This window comes from Phacochoerus africanus, chromosome X (assembly GCF_016906955.1).
Source record: "Phacochoerus africanus isolate WHEZ1 chromosome X, ROS_Pafr_v1, whole genome shotgun sequence".
Lineage (NCBI taxonomy): Eukaryota > Metazoa > Chordata > Mammalia > Artiodactyla > Suidae > Phacochoerus > Phacochoerus africanus.
In genome coordinates, this window is record NC_062560.1 from 15,565,763 (window position 1) to 15,587,615 (window position 21,853).

The window sequence follows — 21,853 nt, forward strand, 5'->3', positions numbered from 1 at the left end:
AGCCTGGAAACCTCCATATGCCGCAGGTTTGGCCCTAAAATGACCATGTAAGTGTATTACAGTTGTTACTATCAGTTTTGCCTGATCCTCTTATTTCCTAATTGTGTGTTGCCTTGTGAAAGTAAAAGGATAAAATAAGATTTTATACAAAGCCTAAAACTGGTTATGCTGTAATTTTATGGATTCGTCATTGGGTAAAATATTCTGCTTTTGTAAATTATGCAGGTAACTGAAATGTCTTTTAAAGGGCAAAATAATTTGTAACCACGTTTGGTGGGAAATTGCTTAAATATTACATGCTCGAGGGTCAACCAGCAGAAAGACACAGAAGCTTCATGGAATGTTAAAATACGGACATAATTCACACTGGGAATCCTACCTGACTGCTCAGAGTGCAGCTCAGGAACCTGCATCCTCTGCCTGCCTCAGGAGCTTTGAAAGGGGCATAGAATTAAGTGGTTCATCAAGCAAGGTCTCAGGCCCCACCCCAGACCTGCTGACCCAGACTGCACGTTCCCGAGCGGCCCAGGAATTAAAATAGACTTTGTGGGCTGAGAAGCGCTAGACTAATACACAAAGATGCTGCAAGCAGCAGAGCTTCTGGTGCCTTTTACTTTTTACTCTTCCACTAACATCCTCGGCTGACAGTGCCTTTTTAGTTGGCAATATAGGTGCCTCTGTGTCCCGGTTGTCACTCACTGCCCACTTCCCTTTTCATACTGCCAAATTAAGAGGCACCAAGTTCCCAGGGGGACAATGAATAATCCTGTTAAATCAGATATTTCTTTCTTCTTGTTATTGTTATTTCCCCAACAATTTTTTTTCCCACTGTATATACAGCACAGGGACCCAGTCACACATACATGTATACATACTGTTTTCTCCCATTATCATGCTCCATTGTAAGTAACTAGACGTAGTTCTCAGGGCTACACAGCAGGATCTCATTGTTAATCCATTCCAGGAGTTCCCGTCGTGGCGCAGCAGAAACGAATCCAACTAGGAACTGTGAGGTTGCGGGTTCAACACCTGGCCTTGCTCAGTGGGTTAAGGATCTGGCGTTGCCGTGAGCTGTGGTGTAGGTTGCAGACGCAGCTCAGATCCAGCGTTGCTGTGGCTCTGGTGTAGGCCTTTGGCTACAGCTCCGATTCAACCCCTAGCCTGGGAACCTCCATATTCCACGGGTGCAGCCCTGGAAAAAGACAGACCAAAAAAAAAAAAAAAAAATCCATTCCAAAAGCAATAGTTTGCATCTGTTAACCCCAAGCTCCCAGTCCATCCCACTCCTCCCCCTACCCCCGGGCAACCACAAGTCTATTCTCCAAGTCCATGAGTTTCTTTTCTGTGGAAAGGTTCATTTGTGCCAAATATTGGATTCCAGATATAAGTGATATCATATGGTATTGGTCTTTCTCTTTCTGACTGACTTCGCTTTTAGTATGAGAGTCTCTAGTTCCATCCATGTTGCTGCAAATGGCATTATTTTGCTCTTTTTTATGATTGAGTAGTATTCCATTGTGTGTATATACCACATCTTCCTAATCCAGTCGTTTGTCGATGGACATTTGGGTTGTTACCATGTCTTGGCTATTGTGAATAGTGCTGCAATGAACTCTCGGGCATATATCTGGATCAAACTTTCCTAAAAAAAGACACATGCACCTGCATGTTCATTGCAGATATTTCTAATAATGCATTTCAAAGGTGCACTCTACGGCGCAGAGGCGGTATGTTCTGAGAACCATTTTACATGTTCACAAGCTTTCCCTGAGGTTGTTCGGAGGCATTGGAGAGCTGATATGCCTGCCCCCAAGGCTGTAAAGGATGGATGGTGCCTTTATGCCCATGATACCAAATAAAAAAAATCTTTTAGGAGTTCCTGTCATGGTGCAGTGGTTAACGAATCCGACTAGGAATCATGAGGTTTCGGGTTCGATCCCTGGCCTCACTCAGTGGGTTAGGGATCTGGCGTTGCCATGAGCTGTGGTGTAGGCCGATGGCTACAGCTCCGATTAGACCCCTAGCCTGGGAACCTCCATATGCCACAGGAGCGGCCCTAGAAAAGGCAAAAAGACCAAAAAAAAAAAAAAATCCGTTGTACAAAGAAGTTCATTCTGTCCTTTTTTCAGATTCCACATGTAAGTGATAGCATTGGATGTGGGTGTCTCATTGTATGGCTGACTTCACATAGCATGATAATTTCTAGGTCCATCCATGTTGCTGCAGATGCTGTTATTTCTTTCCTTTTAATGGCTGAGTAATATTCCATTGTGTCTCTGTACCACATCTTCTTGATCCACTCCTCTGTTGATGGGTATTTAGGTTGTTTTCATGTCTTGGCTATTGTATATAATTGGAATACGTGTGTCTTTTCGAGGCGTGGTTTTCTCTGGATAGATGCCCAGGAGTGGAATTGCTGGATCAAATGGTAGTTCTATTTTCAGCTTTTTTGGGAATCTCCATACTGTTTTCCACAATGGTTGCACCAATTAACAATCCCACCAACAGTGTCATAGGGTTCCTTTTTCTCCACACCCTCTCCAGCATTTATTGTTTGTGGAGTTTTTGATGATGGCCATTCTGGCTGGTATAAGGTGGCACCTCCTAGTGGGTTTGATTTGCATTTCTCTACTAATGAGTGACGTTGAATATCTTTTCATGTGTTTTTTGGCCATCTGTGTAGTCTTCTTTGGAGAATTGTCTGTTTAGATCTTTTGCCCATTTTTTGATGGAGTTGTTTTTGGGTTATTGAACTGCAGGAGGTGTTTACAAATTTTGGAGATGAATCCCTTGTCAGTCGCTTCATTTGCAAATATTTTCTCCTGCAAAGTTTCTTTCTTTTTTCCTTCCTTTCATCCTTCCTTCTGCCCTGCAGACGCATGGAGTTCCTGGGCCAGGGATCACATCCCAGCTGCAGTTGCAACCTACGCCACAGCTGCTCAGCTCTGGATCCTTTAACCTGCTGTGCCAGGCTGGAGATGGAGTCTGCATCCTGGCGCTGCAGAGATGACACTGAACCTGTTGTGCCACAGTGGGAACGCTGCAAAGTTTTTTGTTTTGTTGATCTTTTTAGGGCTGAACCCGAGGCATATGGAGGTTCCCAGGCTAGGGGTCGAATCGGAGCTACAGCTGCCACATCCGAGCCACATCTGCGACCTACACCACAGCTCACAGCCACGCCGGATCCTTAACCCACTGAGCGAGGCCAGAGATGGAACCTGCCACCTCATGCTTCCTAGTCGGATTCGTTTCTGCTGCACCACGTCGGAAACTCCCTTGTTTGTTTGCTTTGAAGCTATTTTTTTGACAAAAGTATGGAGAAAAAGACATAAAGACATGCAAATACTGTAGGTGAAATGTAAAGCTGTAAAAATCTTGCCAAGTGGCAGTTGAGAAATATGGATCAAAAAAATTTTGTGGAGTTCCCGTGGTGGCGCAGTGGTTAACGAATCCGACTAGGAACCATGAGGTTGCGGTTTTGAGCCCTGCCCTTGCTCAGTGGGTTAATGATCCTGCGTTGCCGTGAGCTGTGGTGTAGGTTGCAGACTCGGCTCGGATCCCGCGTTGCTGTGGCTCTGGCGTAGGCTGGCAGCTACAGCTTCGATTCGACCCCTAGCCTGGGAACCTCCATATGCCGTGGGAGCGGCCCAAAGAAATAGCAAAAAAAAGACCAAAAAAAAAAAATTTGTGTGTGTGGTTGTCTCTTTAGGGCTGAAGTCGCAGCACGTGGAGTTCCCAGACTAGGGTTGAATCAGAGCTGCTGCTGACAGGCTATACGCCACAGCAACGCCAGATCTGGATCCTTAACCCACTGAGTGAGGCCAGGGATCTAACCCATGTCCTCATGGATACTAGTCGGGTTCATTACCGCTGAAACACAACGGGAACTCCGGATCAAATGTTTTACTGTGTGGAGCGTTTAGTCTTGCATTTCCACTCTTGGAATTTATTCTAAGGAAGTAATTGGACAACTACTGTTTTGACTATAAAATAGAAAAATTGGAGGAGTTTCCTGGTGGCTAATTGGGGTTAAGGACCTGGTGCGGTGACTGCTGTGGCACAGGTTCCATCCCTGGCCCCAGAATTTCTGCATGCTGCTGGCACAGCCAAAAAAAAAAAGGAAAAAGAAAAATTGGAAACCATCTGCACACCCTGCGTCAGAATCTTGATGTGAACAAGTGTTGGCTCATCCATACAGTGGCATTATAGGCAGATACTTTGAATGATGGACCTCACACACACCAGATGGTCAAAAATTGTAAAAGCCTAAAAATAGCAAGAGTTGCTGAGCATATGAAAGGAGGAAATGTTGATGTGCTGCTGGCAAGTGTACACTGGTACAACCTCTTTGGGAAAAAATAAAAAATTGGCATCACATAAATGAAAAGTTAAGTATGCACTTCTTTAATCACCAATTGTCCTAGAGTCTAAAACGATGACTACTCAGGAAGAAAATTACCATTATTTAGTAAAAGCGAAGATAAATCAAAGGCTACCTTCTACATGCAACTAGGTGGCATGTGCAAGAATAACCCTGGGGTTATGCAACCAGGGGGCCTCAGGCTGCACCCAACCCAAAAGTCCATCAACGCATGCTAACAGGTGAAGAGGCTGTGAATGGAGGAGTTCCGATCATGGCACAGCCGAAAGGAATCCGAGTAGGAACCCAGACGTTGCGGGTTTGATCCCTGCGCTCCCTTGAGCTTCTGTATATGTCGCAGACTCTGCTTGGATCTGGCGTGGCTGTGGCCGTGGTGTAGGCCTGGGAACCTCCATATGCAAAAAAAGCAATTTATGATCATAAATAGAAATTCTATGGATCTCACACCATTTAACCTTTTTTTTGGTCTTTTTGGAAGGTCTAATTGGAGTTACAGCTGCCGGCCTACACCATAGCCGCCTTACACCACAGCCGCACCAGCTCCGAGCTGCGGCTGGAGCCTACACCAATGCTCATAGCGACGCAGGAAATCCAACCTGCAACCTCAGGGTTCCTGGCCGGATTCGTTTCCGCGCGCCACGACGGGAACTCCCCATCAACAAAGAAAAAAAAAGGGCAAACAGGACATCAGTTTACACACCACTAAATCACGAGAAAATAAGAAAAACAAACAGGAGTTCCCGTCGTGGCGCAGTGGTTAACGAATACGACTAGGAACCACGAGGTTGCGGGTTCGGTCCCTGCCCTTGCTCAGTGGGTTAACGATCCGGCGTTGCCGTGAGCTGTGGTGTAGGTTGCAGACGCGGCTCGGATCCCGCGTTGCTGTGGCTCTGGCGTAGGCCGGGGGCTACAGCTCTGATTCAACCCCTAGCCTGGGAACCTCCATATGCCGCGAGAAAAAACCTTAAACAGAAGACATACGTGTAACAAAATGGAAATCACTAGCAACATTGATCATAACAAGTAATTGCAGCAAAAAAACAAAAAGAAAAACACAAGAAAACGAAAACAAGTCGCTCAAGTTCTGCTTTTTTACCCACAAGAGCAGCCTTGCCAATGCAAGGCCTCAAAAAATTAAGGCCAAATTCGCAAGCTCCCTCACACAATAATCTTTAGTGAAAAATCCAAAGTTTATACAGTGGGAAGACAAGCATGAGTACGATAACAACACAGCCCTGGAGGACCAAATATGTAGCACGCGTCACTCCTGGTTCGGTAACGGTGAATGTAAACCCAGGTCAAGCGCTTGCAGCAGCTTTCTCCAGTCAGTTGCATAAAGTCTCATTCTTTCAAATAATGCCTTTAAAGGAAACTACAGCTTTTTAGCTTGAAACTACATTGCATGCCGTGCATTGTGGTTATGCAAATGAAGGCTGAGACCCCGCCCTCGAGATTCCGGGGTTACTCCCTACCTCGGTGGAATAGCTTGGACCCCGACTCCATCTCTTCTGCTCATCCGGCTTCTGAGTAGGATTTCGTTTGGATAAAGGATTTTGCTTAAGAAAATGATATCGGAGCTCTGCATTTGACTTGAGAAAAAATTCACGGTATAATATCACATGAAATGTAAAAGATTATAACAATATATTTAATAGTACACTTTTTTCCTTCCAAAAAGAAAGGTGTACGTGTGTTGGGCACATATATGCACAGAGAAATGCTCACACCAAAACTGCTTACACTGAAAGAATAATGAGTGTTGGGCCTTCTTGTCTACGTTTTCAGAAATTTCTGTACTTGACATATGGAGAAAAAATAAGAAAAATCAATAAGATGATTTCATAAGCAAAGATGAAGAAATACCAGACAGGCCCTTTAGCCAACTAAGCAACACAGAAGATAAATTAGAAGGAGGAGTTCCCGTCGTGGCGCAGCAGAAACGAATCCGACTAGGAACCATGAGGTTGCGGGTGCAATCCCTGGCCTTGCTCCGTGGGTTAAGGATCCAGCGTTGGCCTGAGCTGTGGTGTAGGTCGCAGATGCAGCTCGGATCCCGCGTTGCTCTGGCTCTGGCGTAGGCTGGCAGCTACAGCTCCGATTCGACCCCTGGCCTGGGAACCTCCATATGCCGCACGTGCGGCCCTAAAAGGACAAAAGACAAAAAAAAAAAAAGAAAGAAAGAAAGAAAGAAAAAGAAAAAAAGAAATTAGAAGGAAAATAATAACCACAGCAGAAGTACAAAATAAAGAATCAAGGAAGTCAGAACGAATTATTAATTTGATCCAGGGGGGAAAAAAAGCAGGCATGACTAGCATAAGGAATGAGAAATGGGGTATAACCAAAGATACAAAAGTGTCGCTAACCAAGCCTGCTCCCTATCCAGTGTCATTTCTCTGCATTACCAGGGGCAGCAATCTGTTTGCTCAGTTTGGAGGATAAAACTACATTTCCCAGTGTCCCTAGCAGGTGAGACTGGCCAATGAGAAACAAATAAAAGCTTAAGCGAACTTCCAGAAAAGCTGAGTCCGCCTCCCTCTTTCCTGTCTCTTGTTCCCTGGAACATGCATGTGGCAGCTGGAGCTGCAGGTACCTCCTTGAGACCAAGAAAGAAAAGTCAAAGAATTGCAGATGTCAACTCCCATAGTTGAGGCTCTAAACCAAAGATCAGTTTAAGAATCCCTGGAGTTTCCGTCGTGGCGCAGTGGTTAATGAATCCGACTAGGAACCATGAGGTTGCAGGTTTGGTCCCTGGCCTTGCTCAGTGGGTTGAGGATCCAGCGTTGCTGTGAGCTGTGGTGTGGGTTGCAGACGCGGCTTGGATCCCGCGTTGCTGTGGCTGTGGTGTAGGCCGGCGGCTACAGCTCAGATTGGACCCCTAACCTGGGAACCTCCATGTGCCGTGGGAGCAGCCCTAGAAAAAAGGCAAAAAGACAAAAAAAAAAAATTTCAAGAATCCGTAGTAACTGATGGGTTTAAGTATATTTTATGTCTGTTAAGTATATTATTAAGTATATATATTAAGTATATTATGTCTTTTAAGTATATTTTATGTGAGTGTATTTTATGTCTGTCTATTGCAGTTTTTATCCTTATTATTTTAATTGTCCTACCTTAGGCCAATAGGAGCTTCTTCAAGGAAGTCCCTGAATCCCTTTGACTTAACCTTAGTAAGTTATCTTTGATAGCTCTTTGCTTTGTGGCGCACACGCGCGCGCGCGCGCACGCGCACACACACACACACACACACACACACACACACACGATAACTAGATATTCTATACACATCTTTTATATTTCCTGTCCCAGGCTTGAAATTAGGCGTCTCTCCAAAGAGCCCTGATTCCTTTCAAAAGAATCAATTATTGGGAGTTCCTGTCGTGGCTCAGTGGTTAACGAATCCGACTAGGAACCATGAGGTTGCGGGTTCGAGCCCTGCCCTTGCTCAGTGGGTTAAGGATCTGGCGTCCGTGAGCTGTGGTGTAGGTCACAGATGGACTCAGATTCTGTGTTGCTGTGGCTGTGGTGTAGGCTGGCGGCTGTAGCTCCGATTCAACCCCTAGCTTGGGAACCTCCATATATATGCCACAGGTGCAGCTCTAAAAAGCAAAAAAAAAGGAAAAAAGAAAAGAAATAGACCTTTGCCTTTGCTAGCCATCCTCAAAATTCCCTCTGAGCACCAAGTAACTGCTCCCTTCCTCCCTGGAAGACTTTTTAAAAAAATTTTGTTTTAGTATAGTTGATTTACAATGTTCTGTCAATTTCTGCTGTACAGCAAGTGACCTGGTCACACATATGTATAAATTCTTTTTCTCATATTGTCATTGTCATGTTCTGTCGCAGTGACTGGTTATAGTTCCCTATGCTATACAGCAGTATCTCATTGCTTGTCTATTCTAAAGGTAATAGTTTATATCTACGAACCTAGACTCCTCATCCATCCCACTCCCTCCCCGCCTCACTCTTGGCAACCACCAGTCTGTTCTCCATGTCTGTGAGTCTGTTTCTGTTTTGTAGATAGGTTCATTTGTGCCATATTTTAGATTCCACATATAAGTGATATCATATGGTATTTGTCTCTTTCTGGCTTGACTTAATATGAGAATCTCTAGTTGCATCCATGTTGCGGCAAATGACATTTTTTTATGGCTGAGTGGTATTCCATTGTGTATATGTACCACATCTTCTTAATCCAGTCATCTCTTGATGGACATTTGGGTTGTTTCCATGTCTTGGCTGTTGCGAACAGTGCTGTGATAAACATGCGGGTGCGTGTGTCTTTTTCAAGGGAAGTTTTATCCAGATATATGCCCAAGAGTGGGGTTGCTGGGTCATATGGTAGTTCTCTATTTAGTTTCCTGAGGAACCTCCATTCTGTTCTCCATAGCGGTTGTACCAGTTTCCGTTCCCACCAACAGTGCAGGAGGGTCCCCTCTTCTCCACACCCTCTCCAGCATGTGTTACTTGTTTACTTGTTAATGATGGCCATTCCGACTGCTGTGAGGTGGTACCTCACTGTAGTTTTGATTTGCATTTCTCTAGTAATTAGTGATGTTGAGCATCTTTTCATGTGCCTGCTGGCCATCCGTATGTCTTCTTTGGAGAAATGTCTCTTTATATCTTTTGCTCATTTTCCATTGGGTTGTTTTTTTTTTTCCTGCTGTTGAGTTGTATGAGTTGTTTGTATATTTTGGAGATGAAGCCTTGTTGGTTGCATCCTTTGAAACTATATTCTCCCATTCCAAAGGTTGTCTTTTTGTTTTTTTGTTTTGAGTTTTGTGTGTGTGTGTGTGCGCGCGCGCGCGCGTGTTTAGGGCCACACATGCAGCATATGGCGGGTCTCAGGCCAGGGATCTAATCAGAGCTACAGCTGCCAGCCTACACCACAGCCACTGCCACACTAGATCCGAGCCGTGTCTGCAACCTACACCACAGCTGGCGGCAACTCTGGATCCTTAATCCACTGAGGGAGGCCAGGGATCGAACCCGAGTCCTCATGGATCCTAGCTGAGTTTGGTACCGCTGTGCCACAACGGGAACTCTCAATCTCGCTTAGTTTTGATCACATCCACACAAGTTTGGGTGGTGGCTGTTCTCAAAATCAGGAGACATGGGTGGTTTCTCCCAGCGGCCCTTGGGAGCTGTTGATATTCGGTGCCTGGCTCATCCATTCACTGGGGGGTTGCAAAATCACCCTTTTCTATTATTAAATGGTTAAAATGGTAAATTTCATGTTGTGTATATTTTACCATATAAAAAACCTGAAAAAGGAGTTCCCGTCGTGGCGCAGTGGTTAATGAATCCGACTAGGAACCATGAGGTTGCGGGTTCGATCCCTGGCCTCGCTCAGTGGGTTAAGGATCCGGCGTTGCCGTGAGCTGTGGTGTAGGTCACAGACGCAGCTTGGATCCTGCGTTGCTGTGGCTCTGGCGTAGGCTGGTGGCTACGGCTCCGATTAGACCCCTAGCCTGGGAACCTCCATATGCCGCGGGAGCGGCCCAAGAAATAGCACAAAGACAAAAAAAAAAAAACAAAACCTGAAAAAAATGCATGTTCAGGATGTGTGCTGGCCATCGGTGTTATGTGGAAAACAAAACTGGAAAAGCAAACAGTATGGTGTTGATGATTCTGTCTTGGTGGTAAATTACGGGCAATGATTTTTAACTCTTTATATCTGCCTGAAATGTTTTCACTTAGTATATATACTTTTAGGACGTAAAACAGCAATAAGGTAATTTCATTACAGATCAAAAAGAGTAAAGAAGAAAATAAAAAAGATAACAGAAATAAATGAATAAAAACCAAGATTGGGGTCAATGGAACATCGATGCAGAAAGAAAAGAGAACGTTTAATAATATTAGGGATTAAGGGGAGTTCCCGTCGTGGCTCAGCAGTTAACGCAGCCAACTCGGGTTCAGTCCCCGGCCTCGCTCAGTGGATTAAGGATCCAGCGTTGCTGTGGCTGTGGTGTAGGCCAGTGGCTATAGCTCGGATTGGATCCCTAGCCTGGGAACCTCCATATGTCACAGGTGCGGCCCTAAAAAGACTAATAATAATAATAATATTAGGAATGAAGGCGTTCCCTGGTGGATCAGCAAGTTAAAGATCTGGCGTTGTCATGGCTGTGGCTTGGGGGTCACTGCTGCGGCTCAGTTTCAATCCTTGTCCCAGGAACTTTCACATGCCTCAGGTGCTGCTAAAAAAAGGGATAATAATTGGAATGATAAAGTGTTATAGTCACTGCCATATGCCTTTCCTCATGAATGATACTTTACAAATTCTATACGTGTGTGTGTGTGTGTGTGTGTGTGTGTACATTATGCTAAGTGAAAGAAGCCTCCCATAAAGGTCGTATATTTCGTGATTGCACTTGTATAAAATATGTGGACAAAACAAAGATTGGTAATTGGGTGAGGAAGGAATGCGGACGAATTGCTTGAAAAGTAAGCAGTTTTATTTATTTATTTACACTTTATTTTTTTTAACAGCTGACGGGTTTTATTTTGGAACAGTGGCAATGCTTTGGAACTAAATAGAGATGGTGGTTACTCAGCATCGTGAATGTACCAAATACTACCGAATTGCTCATTTTGAAATGACTAACTTCAGCGTTCCCATCGTGGCACAGTGGAAACGAATCTGCCTAGCATCCATGAGGACTCAAGTTCAATCCCTGGCCTTGCTCCGTGCGTTAAGAATCCGGCATTGCCGTGAGCTGTGGTGTAGGTCACAGACATGGCTCGGATCCCGCGTTGCTGTGGCTGTGGTGTAGGCCGCTGGCTACAGCTCCGATTTGACCCCTGGCCTGGGAAACTCCATATGCCACGGGGGTGGCCCTAAAAAAATTAATAAACAAATAAAATTAAAAAAAAGAAAATGACTAACTTTAGAAATTTCCCTTGTGATACAGTGGTTTAGGGATCTGGCATTGCTGGAGCTGTGGTGCAGGTTGCAACTGCCACTCGGGTTTGATCCACATGCTGCAGGTGTAGCCTTCAAAAGAAAAAAAAATAAAAAATTAAATAGCTAACTTCATGAATGTGACTTTCACCTCAACAAATTAAAAAATATAGCATATGATATTAGATATATATGTACACTTTATACATTCTTGAAACAACAGGGTAAATTTGAAAATGGACTGGATATTGGATGATGTTAAGAAATTATTGTTGGAGTTGCCTTGTGGCTCAGTGGGTTAAGGACCCACTCTCGTCTCTGTGAGGATGTGGGTTCGATCCCTGGTCTTGTTCAGTGGGTTAAGGATCTGTCATTGCTGCAAGCTGCAGCTTAGGTCACAGATGCATCTCAGATCTGGTGTTGCTGTGGCTGTGTTATAGGCCTGCAGGTGCAGCTCTGATTCAACCCTTGGCCCAGAAACTTCATATGCTACAGGTGTGGCTGCAAAGAAAGGAAAAAGATAAATTATTGTTAGGGAGACTTCTCCGTGGCACAGGGGGCTAAGGATCCCGTGTTGTCACTGCAGCAGCTCAGGTCGCTGCTTTGGCACAGGTTTGATCCCTGGCCTGGGAACTTCCATATGCTGCAGGCACAGCTGAAAAAAAAATACTGTTAGAAATTTCACATTGATAATGACACTGTAGGTATATTCCTCTGCCATTCGGGCCACTGACACCGAAAAAGCCCGGCCAAGACCCCAGCCAGCCAGAAGCTGAGCCCCTGTGGTCATTACACTTTCGTCTGGAGCTTCCCCCGCCCTGCTTTCTGTTGGCCACCCGCCCCCTCCTTTTAGTTCCTGCCACTGCGGGGCACTAGAGGGCAGGCTGGAGTCCAAAGGGGACTTGATTCTGGCTTTTGCCAACAACAGCAGCCCCCTTCCCCTGGCTCTAATTGGTTTCAGTGGTTGCAATTGATTGCCTTTCGCAGCTTTTCCCCAGAACCTAACTCACCTTGCCCTCTGAGACCTTGGCATCGACAGCGCCCCCTCTTCAGAGGTCTGGGCCCCTCCTCCAAATTTTGCAGTCTTTTTTCCCCCCCTTTCTTTTCTTTTCTTTTTCTCTGTGTGTGTGTGTGTGTGTGTGTGTGTGTGTGTGTGGTGTTTTCTTTCTTTTCTTTTGGCCATGCCTGCTGCATGCAGAAGTTCCAAGGCCAGGGATCAAACCCAAGACACAGCAGGGACAATGCTGGTTCCTTAACCTGCTGAGCCACCAGAGAATTCCTTTTCTTTTTTCTAATTAAAATGTTTTTTTTTTTAAATTGAAGTATGGTTTATTTACAATGTTCTGTTAATTTCAGGTGTACAGCAAAATAATTCAGTTATACATATATATGAATTCTTTTTTTATTCTTTTCCATTACAGGCTATTCCAACATATCGAATATAGTTCTCTGTGCTATACAGTAAATCTTTGTTGTTTTTGTCAGTCAGTAATAATAACCTCTTTCTTTTTTTCCCTCCAGTTCTAGAAGCCATAGCTGTTTCTAGCACCTGCTACCTTAGTGTTCCCTTTTTGTCTTTTCAGCTCTCCAATACATGAGTTAGCCATTCTTTATTATTATTTTTTATTTGTTTGTCTTTTTAGGGCCGCACTCGTGGCATACGGAAGTTCCCAGGGTCTAACCAGAGCTGTAGCTGCCGGCCTACACCACAGCCACAACAACATGGGATCCAATCCACGTCTGCGAACTACATCACAGCTCATGGCAACACAGGATCCTTAACCCACTGAGCGAGGCCAGGAATCGAACCTCCAACCTCATGGATACTAGTCAGATTCTTTTTCGGTGAGCCACTGCAGGATCTCCTATTTTTTATTTTTTGCTTTTTTTTAGGGCTGCACCCCCGGCATATGGAAGTTTCCAGGCTAGGGGTTGAATCATAGCTGCACCTGCCGGTCTGTGTCACAGTTACGGCATTGGCGAGCGACACCACAGCTCACAGCAATGCCTTATCCTTAACCTGCTGAGCAAGGCCAGGGATCAAACCCATGTCCTCATGGATCCTAGCTGTGTTCATTACCACTGAGTCATGACAGGAACTTCTATTTTTTAATTTGTTTAAAAAGTTGTTTATTATAGTTAATTTATGATGTTCTGTCAATTTCTGCTATACTGCAAAGTGACCCAGTCATACATATATATTCATTCTTTCTCTTTTTATTTCAAATGATTGTTTTTCCACTATAGCTGGTTTACAGTGTCCTGTCAATTTTCCACTGTACAGCAAGGTGACCCAGTCACACATACATGTATACATTCTTTTTCTCACATTATCCTGCTCCATCACAAGTGACCAGACAGTTCCCAGTGCTACACAGCAGGATCCCATTGCTTATCCATTCCAAAGGCAATAGTTTGCATCTATTAACCCCAGATTCCCAGGCCATCCCACTCCCTCTCCCTCCCCCTTGGCAACCACAAGTCTGTTCTCCAAGTCCATGATTTTCTTTTGTGTGGAAAAGTTCCAAGGTTCCTTTGTGCCGTATATTAGATTCCAGATAGTAAGTGATATCATATGGTATTTGTCTTTCTCTTTGTGACTTCACTTAAGATGAGAGTCTCTAGTTCCATCCCTGTTGCTGCAAATGGCATTATTTTGTTCTTTTTGATGGCTGAGTGGTATTCCATTGTGTATACACACCACATCTTCTTAAGCCATTCGTCTCTTGATGGACATTTGGGTTGTTTCCATGTCTTGGCTATTGTGAATAGTGCTGCAATGAACATGCGGGTGCATGTATCTTTTTGAACGAAAGTTTTGTTTGGATATATGCCCAGGAGCGGGCTTGCTGGGTCATATGGTAGTTCTATATTTAGTTTTCTTTCTTTCTTTCTTTCTTTTTTTTTTTTTGGTCTTTTGTCTTTTTAGGGCCACACCCGTGGCATATGGAAGTTCCCAGGCTAGGGGTCTAATTGGAGCTGTTGCTACCAGCCACAGCCACAGCCACAGCAACGCCAGATCCCAGCCATGTCTGTGACTTAGCTCACAGCAATGCGGGATCCTTAACCCACTGATCGAGGCCAGGGATCAAACCTGCGTCCTCATGGATGCTAGTCAGATTCATTTCCAGTGAGCCATGATGAGAATGCCTATATTTAGTTTTCTGAGGAACCTCCATACTGTTCTCCATAGCGGTTGTACCAGTTTCCATTCCCACCAACAGTGCAGGAGGGTCCCCTCTTCTCCACACCGTCTCCAGCATTTGTTACTGGTGGACTTATTAATGATGGCCATTCTGACTGGTGTGAGGTGGTACCTTGTAGTAGTTTTGATTTGCATTTCTCTAATAATCAGGAATGTCGAGCATTTTTTCATGTGTTTGTTGGCCATCTGTACATCTTCTTTGGAGAAATGTCTATTCAGGTTTTTGCCCATTTTTCCATTGGGTTGTTGGCTTTTTTGTTGTTGAGTTGTATAAATTGTTTGTACATTTTAGAGATTAATCCCTTGCCCGTTGCATCATTTGAAACTATTTTCTCCCATTCTGTAAGATATCTTTTTGTTTTCTTATGGTTTCCTTTGCTGTGCAAAAGCTTGTCAATTTGATTAGGTCCCACTGGTTTATTTTTGCTTCTATTTCCGTTGCCTTGGGAGACTGACCTGAGAAAATGTTCCTAAGGTTGATGTCAGAGAATGTTTTGCCTCTGTCCTCTTCCAGGAGTTTGACGGTGTCTTGTCTTATGTTTAAGTCTTTAAGCCCTTTTGAGTTTATTTTCGTGCATAGTGTGAGGGTGCGTTCCAGTTTCATTGATTTACATGCAGCTGTCCAGGTCTCCCAGCACCCCTTGCCGAACAGACTGTCTTTTCCCCATTTTATATTCTTGCTTCCTTTGTCGAAGATTAATTGACTGTAGGTGTCTGGGTCACTCTTCTTCTCATATTAGCCCGTCTTTATGTTAAATTTAGTCTGTGAAAATAAATTTTATTTCTGTCTTTTGACAGGATATGACTGATGCATCAACTGTGGACAGTTATTCATTATATTTTCTGTGTAGCTTATGGCATGTCTGAAATATTTCATTCTAATGCTTCATTTTGCTGTTTTAATTAGCAACCCCAAAATATAAGGTGGCTGAGAATAATACATACCATGTAGGGGTATTTTAACACCTAAATAAGGGAAAGATACACTACATTCGTGGATGGGAATCTACATTCATATCACTAAAGATGCCAATCTTCAAATTAGAGCTTGGAAGGGAGCCTGGAACCTGTATTTTCCCGTCCCAGGAGAATTTGAAACTGTGGCTTTCAGACCAACTTTGGAAAACACAGGAGAACAAGGATAATATTTCAAGTCAGAAATATTTTCTCAGAGTTTCTGTCGTGGCACAGTAGGTAACAAACCTGACTAGTATCCATGATTACTCGGATTCGATCCCTGGCCTCGCTCAGTGGGTTAAGGATCTGGTGTTGCCGTGAGCTGTGGTATAGGTTGCAGACACGGCTCGGATCCTGTATTGCTGTGGCTGTGGTGTAGGCTGGCAGCTACAGCTCTGATTGGACCCCTAGCCTGGGAACCTCCATATGGCACAGGTGCAGCCCTAAAAAGACAAAGGACCAAAAAAAAAAAAAAGAAAGAAAGAAAGAAAAGAAAGAAAGAAAGAAAAAGAATTATCTTCTCAAGGAAAACTTGACATTTTATATAGTGATTTTAAACAGAACCTAACCTCACAAGTATTTTGTATTTTTCTTTACTGTTGTCTTTACACGTAACTATAGTTTCCATTTCCTTGAAAGTCTGTAATTCTGGCTGAGACTTGCAGAAATAAATCAGAACAAAATTCGTGAAGCCTAAATATGCAATATACTTATTTGAATTTTTGAAATGCATCTCCTCTCTCCCAATATTTCATACCTGTCAAAAGTCTGAAGTGTCCTCCTCCTGCTGGAGATGGCACCCCCGTGTGTGCCAAACTAATCGTATACTCTACAGCCTGCCATCAATAGGCTTGAGCAAGCTGGGTATAAATTATCATTATTTTTTAAATCTTACAGTGTCTGCCAGAAATGTGGACGTGTATAGAAAAGTCGAAATCAGCCAAATTCCTACAAAGGACCAGAATGAAAGTGAGCGCAGAGGGATGGCAACACTGTGTATGTCTGTGTGTTGTGTTAAATTAAGGGCTTGCAGTGGCCTGCCTCAGGGTTTCACACACCAGGGGTTAGATGGCTGTCATAATCAGGGGGTCCATATTCCATATTCCAGATTCTTGCTATTACAAATGCTTCTGTTAGTCACAGCCAAACAAGAGCAGAAGCTTGGCTAAGTAGAGAAATGAAGGTTAGAAATGGGTTTTCATTGGTGAAATTAGTAGCTTGTGTGAGAGGTGTCGGAAATGGACTCATCATGGTGAAATTAACAATATTCAAGACACGTGCGCGCTGCTTGAAATTTCTGAGCGTCTCCTCACACTTTCATTGACAAGCTACGAGAACCTAGAAACTTGAAGCGTGTTCCCTTAGACGAAATGCTACGGGCCAAAACCTCTAAATGATGCTATGTCCAGCTTTGAACTCTGTGGGTGCCATTTTCCTGATATTGGCTATTATGAAGCCCAACAGAGTGCTGCCTCTGTAATTGTGGTAAGCTGGCCTCTGAATAGGACAGAGAGCTGAAGGCATCAATGAGCTTACTGCTTTGAAGAATTTTCTGCCTCAGGCTGCTGGCAGTTTTACCAAGCATCTGCATAAGGGGGCCCACATTCAGGTACACGCATAGTCTTTAGGAAGGTTGGGGTTGAGAGAATACCAACCCCCCCACAACCGCTGGCAAGGAGCTCTTTGTCTTGTGACTTTCACCTTTCTGGCAGGTACAGTTCTTAACAGAGTCAATAACTCCCTAAGCGAACCTGAGAAAAATTAAGGCAGACAGAACATAGGATGTCTCCTAAGGATTTGGAAATAAAAGAAATGATAGCCCTTGAACACCTAAAATAAAAAACTACAGATCCCAGCAGAGATAAGCGTATTGCTTTACAAAGCCTTGGGCTAAGGCTAGACAGAAACCACTTTGAAGGCATTTGAGATAAGATTCTAAACAAAGAATGGGTCTCTCAAAAATCAGGCTAGTCTGCGGAATTCCCCTCGTGGTTCAGTGGTTAATGAATCTGACTAGGAACCGTGAGGTGGTGGGTATCGATCCCTGCCCTCTCTCAGTGGGTTAAGGATCGAGTGTTGACCTGACCTCAGGGGTGTAGGTCACAGATGCAGCGCGGATCCAGAGTTGTTGTGGCTGTGGCCTGTTTAGGCCAGCAGCTACAGCTCTGATTGGACCCCTGGCCTGAGAACCTCCATATGCCCAGGGTGGGGCCCCAGAAAAGACAAAAAAAAAAAAAAAAAAATCAGGCTAGTATGACCCAAGAAAGAAGAGAGTGATCTGAGACCCAGAGAGCCAGGCAGAAACTAGTCTTTCTCTCCCCAGCTTTGGAAACTATAAATCCTTGCTGCTGCTAAGCTGTCTTCCTTAAAAGCCAATCACTAAGCCTAGCGACATGCAAGAAAAGGGGAATCAGATTCCTTTTTTTGAAGGGAGAAGGATGGAAAAACTTGTGGACAGATTTAAAACACACCGTTGCCTCCAGTGAAGACATTATAAGAAGCAGATTGAAATTGATATTTCTCCTGGGAGCAGTAATAGCCATGTTTCTCTTAAGCACTCAGTTTAGGTTTATTATTTTGTAATGCTGTGAATCACTGTGTAAATTGTGTTTTCTTCTTTTCTCAGCTGTCAAGAAGCTTAAAATAAAAATTTCGCTCACGTTCAGCTTGTGGACAAGACCTCACGGCGTGTGTTTTATGGGCTCAACTCACCCATGACGTCATCTTATTTTTCCCCCATCCTTCTTTCACTTTCACTTTCTTCTCATTTCTCTATTTTTTTGTGTATAAATGAATGATGTGATATGTACCTACGCAATATGTATATCATGGCATATTGTGTCTATTTTACAAGCCTTCCAAATACCTTTGAAATAGGAATGTATATAAAAAATACAGTTAGGTATTTTTCATTTCTCTGAAGACTTGAGGTCACTTGCATAGTCCTTTTGTTTTCTTTGTTTTCTTTTTTGGCCATACGTACCCTTGGCATGTGGAAATTCTCGGGATCGAACCTGAGCCATAGCAGCAACCTGAGTCACAGCAGTGACAACTGCAGGTCCTCAACCCACTGAGCCACCAGGGAACTCTCTAAATGGATTTTTTTTTTCTTTTTAAAGCTCACTGTGCTATGTATATTTTCTAGGTCAATTTAAAAAAAATGTTTAACATTTTTAGTAGCTGCATGGTGTTCTATGGTACCATAATTTAACTACAGTGCATTTTGACATCTAGTTCTCTGGATGTGTTAGAAACATTACCGATAGACTTATTCTGCATCTCTCTGGGACTTTTGCCTTTAAAAAGGTGAGGAGTGGTGGTTGAGGCCATGAGCTTTATACACAGTCTGGGTAAGATTCATTATCTACTACTCTAGTTTTGAAATCTCAAAACTGGACTGAGGAAGTTCCCTTGTGGTTCAGTGGATTAAGGATTCCACATTGTCACTGCAGCACCCCAGGTCACGGCATCCAGCCCAGGTTCGATCCCTGGCCCAAGAACTTCTGCATGCTTCAGGCGCAACCAAAAAAACAACAAAAAAAGCTGGACTGAGGTGTTCTGCCAGTGAAATAAAATAATGGTACTTCTCCCCAAATGTACAGAAATAATTAAAATTAATAGAAGTAATTAACCCAATATTGGAATCTACTCTCAAATAAGTTATTAAATTTGTGGTGCCTGCTACCACTGTTTTGTATTCTTTATTTTAAAAAATGGCATAGGAGGAGTTCCCCTGTGGCTCAGGGGTAAGGAACCCTACTAGTATCCATGAGCACTCCGGTTCCATCCCTGGCCTCGCTCAGTGGGCTAGGAATCCTGCGTTGCCATGAGCTGTGGTGTAGGTCACAGATATGGCTGGGATCCTGCGTTGCTGTGGCTGTGGTGTAGGCCAGCAGCTCTGATTTGACCCCTAGCCTGGGAAAGAAAAAAAAAGGCATAGGATTTACAAAAATTTTCATAATGAGTTATTTAAGGCAACATGTCAGGATTTCACGATGGTCTGTGACTATCAGAAACTCGGTCATTGGAACTCTGGTTCCATCAGATGTAAATGGGGAGTATTTCTGAGGATGGGGTATTTTCTCCATCTTTGCCCCAATCACGTCAAGGAAAAAAAGAATCGCTCCAGCTAACCGAGTTTATTAAATTTCAGTGACGAAACGAGTGGCAAAGAAAGCGGGGTACGTTCAATGTGTATTAACCGCCAACTAAGGGGGGAGAAATGTGCTAGAAGCCGGGCAGTTCAGCCAAGATGAATACGATGCAGCCCCCACCCCGCAGCGCCTCAGGTCCAGTAAACGATGCTGAGTGCTCGGTGGAGGGGAAGGAGTCGCGACAGGTGTTGGGGCCAGAAACTGTCAAATTACTGAGCAATTACAACTCTCCCACCTTGAAGCAATTACAACTTGCCCCCATCCCCCAATCATTCAGGCTCACTTCCGAAGAAAAGCAAGAAAAACAAAAGCACATCAATGTGCCTCCAACCCCGCTCCCTCGCAAACACTGAAATACTTCTAAACTTTTCCCGTAGGATAATACAGAGTACCTTCCGGTACAGGTACATCGCCCCTAAAAAACTACAAGTCCCAGGAAGCTGCATGCGCAGCACGGCAGAGTCTCTTCCCATCTCAAAACGCTGAATGACGCTCCAATCCTGATCCGGGCCTGAGAGCCGTGGCCGCGCAGCCTGCCGGGACTTGTAGTCCGTCCCAGAGTCCCTTTTTTCGTTCGCGCAGACTCGCGCGGCCTCCGTTCGCCCTTCGGCCCTGCAGAAGCCCGGCCCAAGCTCCAAGGTTCCCCACCCCCATTCTGCTCAGTCCCCTCGGGGGCCAACCTCCTCCGGTCACGTGGGGAGTCCTGAAAACGGCGGTTGGCGGAGGGGTTCAGGGGCGGGGAGCGAGGCCCTGCGAGGTTCCGTGCCCCTTGTCGGGCCGCTTGTTTGGCTGCTGCCGTCACCTCATGGCGACGCGGGTAGAAGAGGCAGCGCGGGGAAGAGGCGGCGGCGTCGAGGAGGCGATTGAGGCCGGACGGGGCGGACGGCGACGCAGCCCGCGGCAGAAAGTCAGTCTGGGAGGCGCCCGCCTTGTTGCCGGGTCGGGGGAGTGCTGGGGCTAGCGAACTGGGGTCCACCTCTTCACTCTCGCGGGTTACCTCTAGCCACGGGACGAACATCCGGCCCTCTTCCCTCCCGGGGGTGACGGCAGTGGGAGCAGGTGGGAGGAGTGGGACCAGATTGGATGTGGGAGGGGGCCATGGTTGGGGTTTGGAGGCGCGCGCGCGCGGCGGAGGCGGGAGGAGGGCAGGGGGGCGAAGCCTGGTGGGAGGGGGAAGGGGTGTTTGGAGGGGGCGCGCCAGGTGTGACAGCCACGTGCGGCCGGCGCCGCGGGGCCCCGGGCGCCAGGTGTTCCCGCTCCCAGCCGCCGCCCTCCGCATGCTTGCCGTGTTCCCAGCGCCGGGCGCCGCCGTCGGAGAGCTGCCCGGGGTCACGGGCCGGCCCTCCTCGCGCGGGGCAGGTGCGCAGGGCGTGCTGCGGGGTTGCGCCCGGGCGGCGCGGTTGAGGCTGTTGCGCAGTAAGATAACCGCGCGGGAGCCGGGGCTGCACTGCGCCCCCCTTTACCCGCCCCCCCTCCACCCCGCGCTCCCCGCCACTGCGCGGGCTGGCGAGCCGGGCCGCTCGGCCCGCGGGACCCAGGCCCTGGGGCTCGTCTCTGGGCTCCACGGACTTGGCTGCACGTGGGGCGGCCCTTGGGGACGGGATGTTGGCGGACCTGGGTCCCACAGAGTTGGGAGCAGCATCGCGGAGAGCTGATCTTCCCAATCAAGCCCTCATTCCCTCTTCTCGATATTCCCTCCCCCCCGCCGGCCTTTTTTTTTTGTTTTTTTATTTGATGGGTGAAAACTCGAGCGCGTCCCCTACCTTGGCCTTTGGTCTCTTAATCTGGGAGTCAGTCTGGACCGTTTCCCTTGCCTTACTTGACTCACGTCAAGGAGCTTTCGGTGACTCCCTGGATACAGGAAAATCAAGACCTTCAGAACGGGAGAATTCCACTTGTTCTGGAGTCAGTGGGTGGAGTTCAAAAGAGATTGCACAACAAACGGGGTACAGGGGTGTCAGGGCCCAGGAATAGAGAAATGCGGGGAAAAGGACTGGAAAGGTGGAAGAAGGGCTGTAAAGATGGAAAGGTGGAAGTCTCTTTCCTTGGAGTTGAGCAGATTGAAATGTTCAACTTGTTGGACGTCCTGCTTTATCACTCGGGGCTATTTAGTGTTACTTAATTACGCATCTGAGTACTCAAAGATTGCTCCTGTAGAAAATTACGAAATAATATTTTCCTAATGCGATTTGTGTACTTGAAAAAGGAGAACAAAGGTTCGGCTTACCTCTGTGCAGAGTGTCAAGAACTAGCTTGAG

General features: G+C 45.6%; 1 protein-coding gene and 1 long non-coding RNA gene across 4 annotated transcripts in view; both read left to right on the forward strand.

The window, feature by feature from the left end:
* Nucleotides 1-6,839: 6,839 nt before the first annotated feature.
* On the forward strand, nt 6,840-18,414 carry LOC125118688 (uncharacterized). The gene is made up of 3 exons (XR_007132877.1): nt 6,840-6,967; nt 16,339-16,410; nt 18,068-18,414. It is a non-coding gene; the product is annotated as an uncharacterized LOC125118688 (long non-coding RNA).
* Nucleotides 18,415-20,316: 1,902 nt separating this feature from the next.
* The window catches only part of TXLNG (taxilin gamma), a 58,980-nt gene continuing 57,443 nt past the window's right edge, over nt 20,317-21,853 (forward strand). For 2 of the 3 annotated variants that reach the window (XM_047765616.1, XM_047765617.1), the window contains exon 1: nt 20,317-20,502. In XM_047765616.1, the coding sequence (XP_047621572.1) occupies nt 20,401-20,502 (102 nt within the window). In that variant the 5' untranslated portion in view covers nt 20,317-20,400. The remainder of the gene's footprint in view (nt 20,503-21,853) is intronic. The other variant, XM_047765618.1, reaches the window with a different exon arrangement.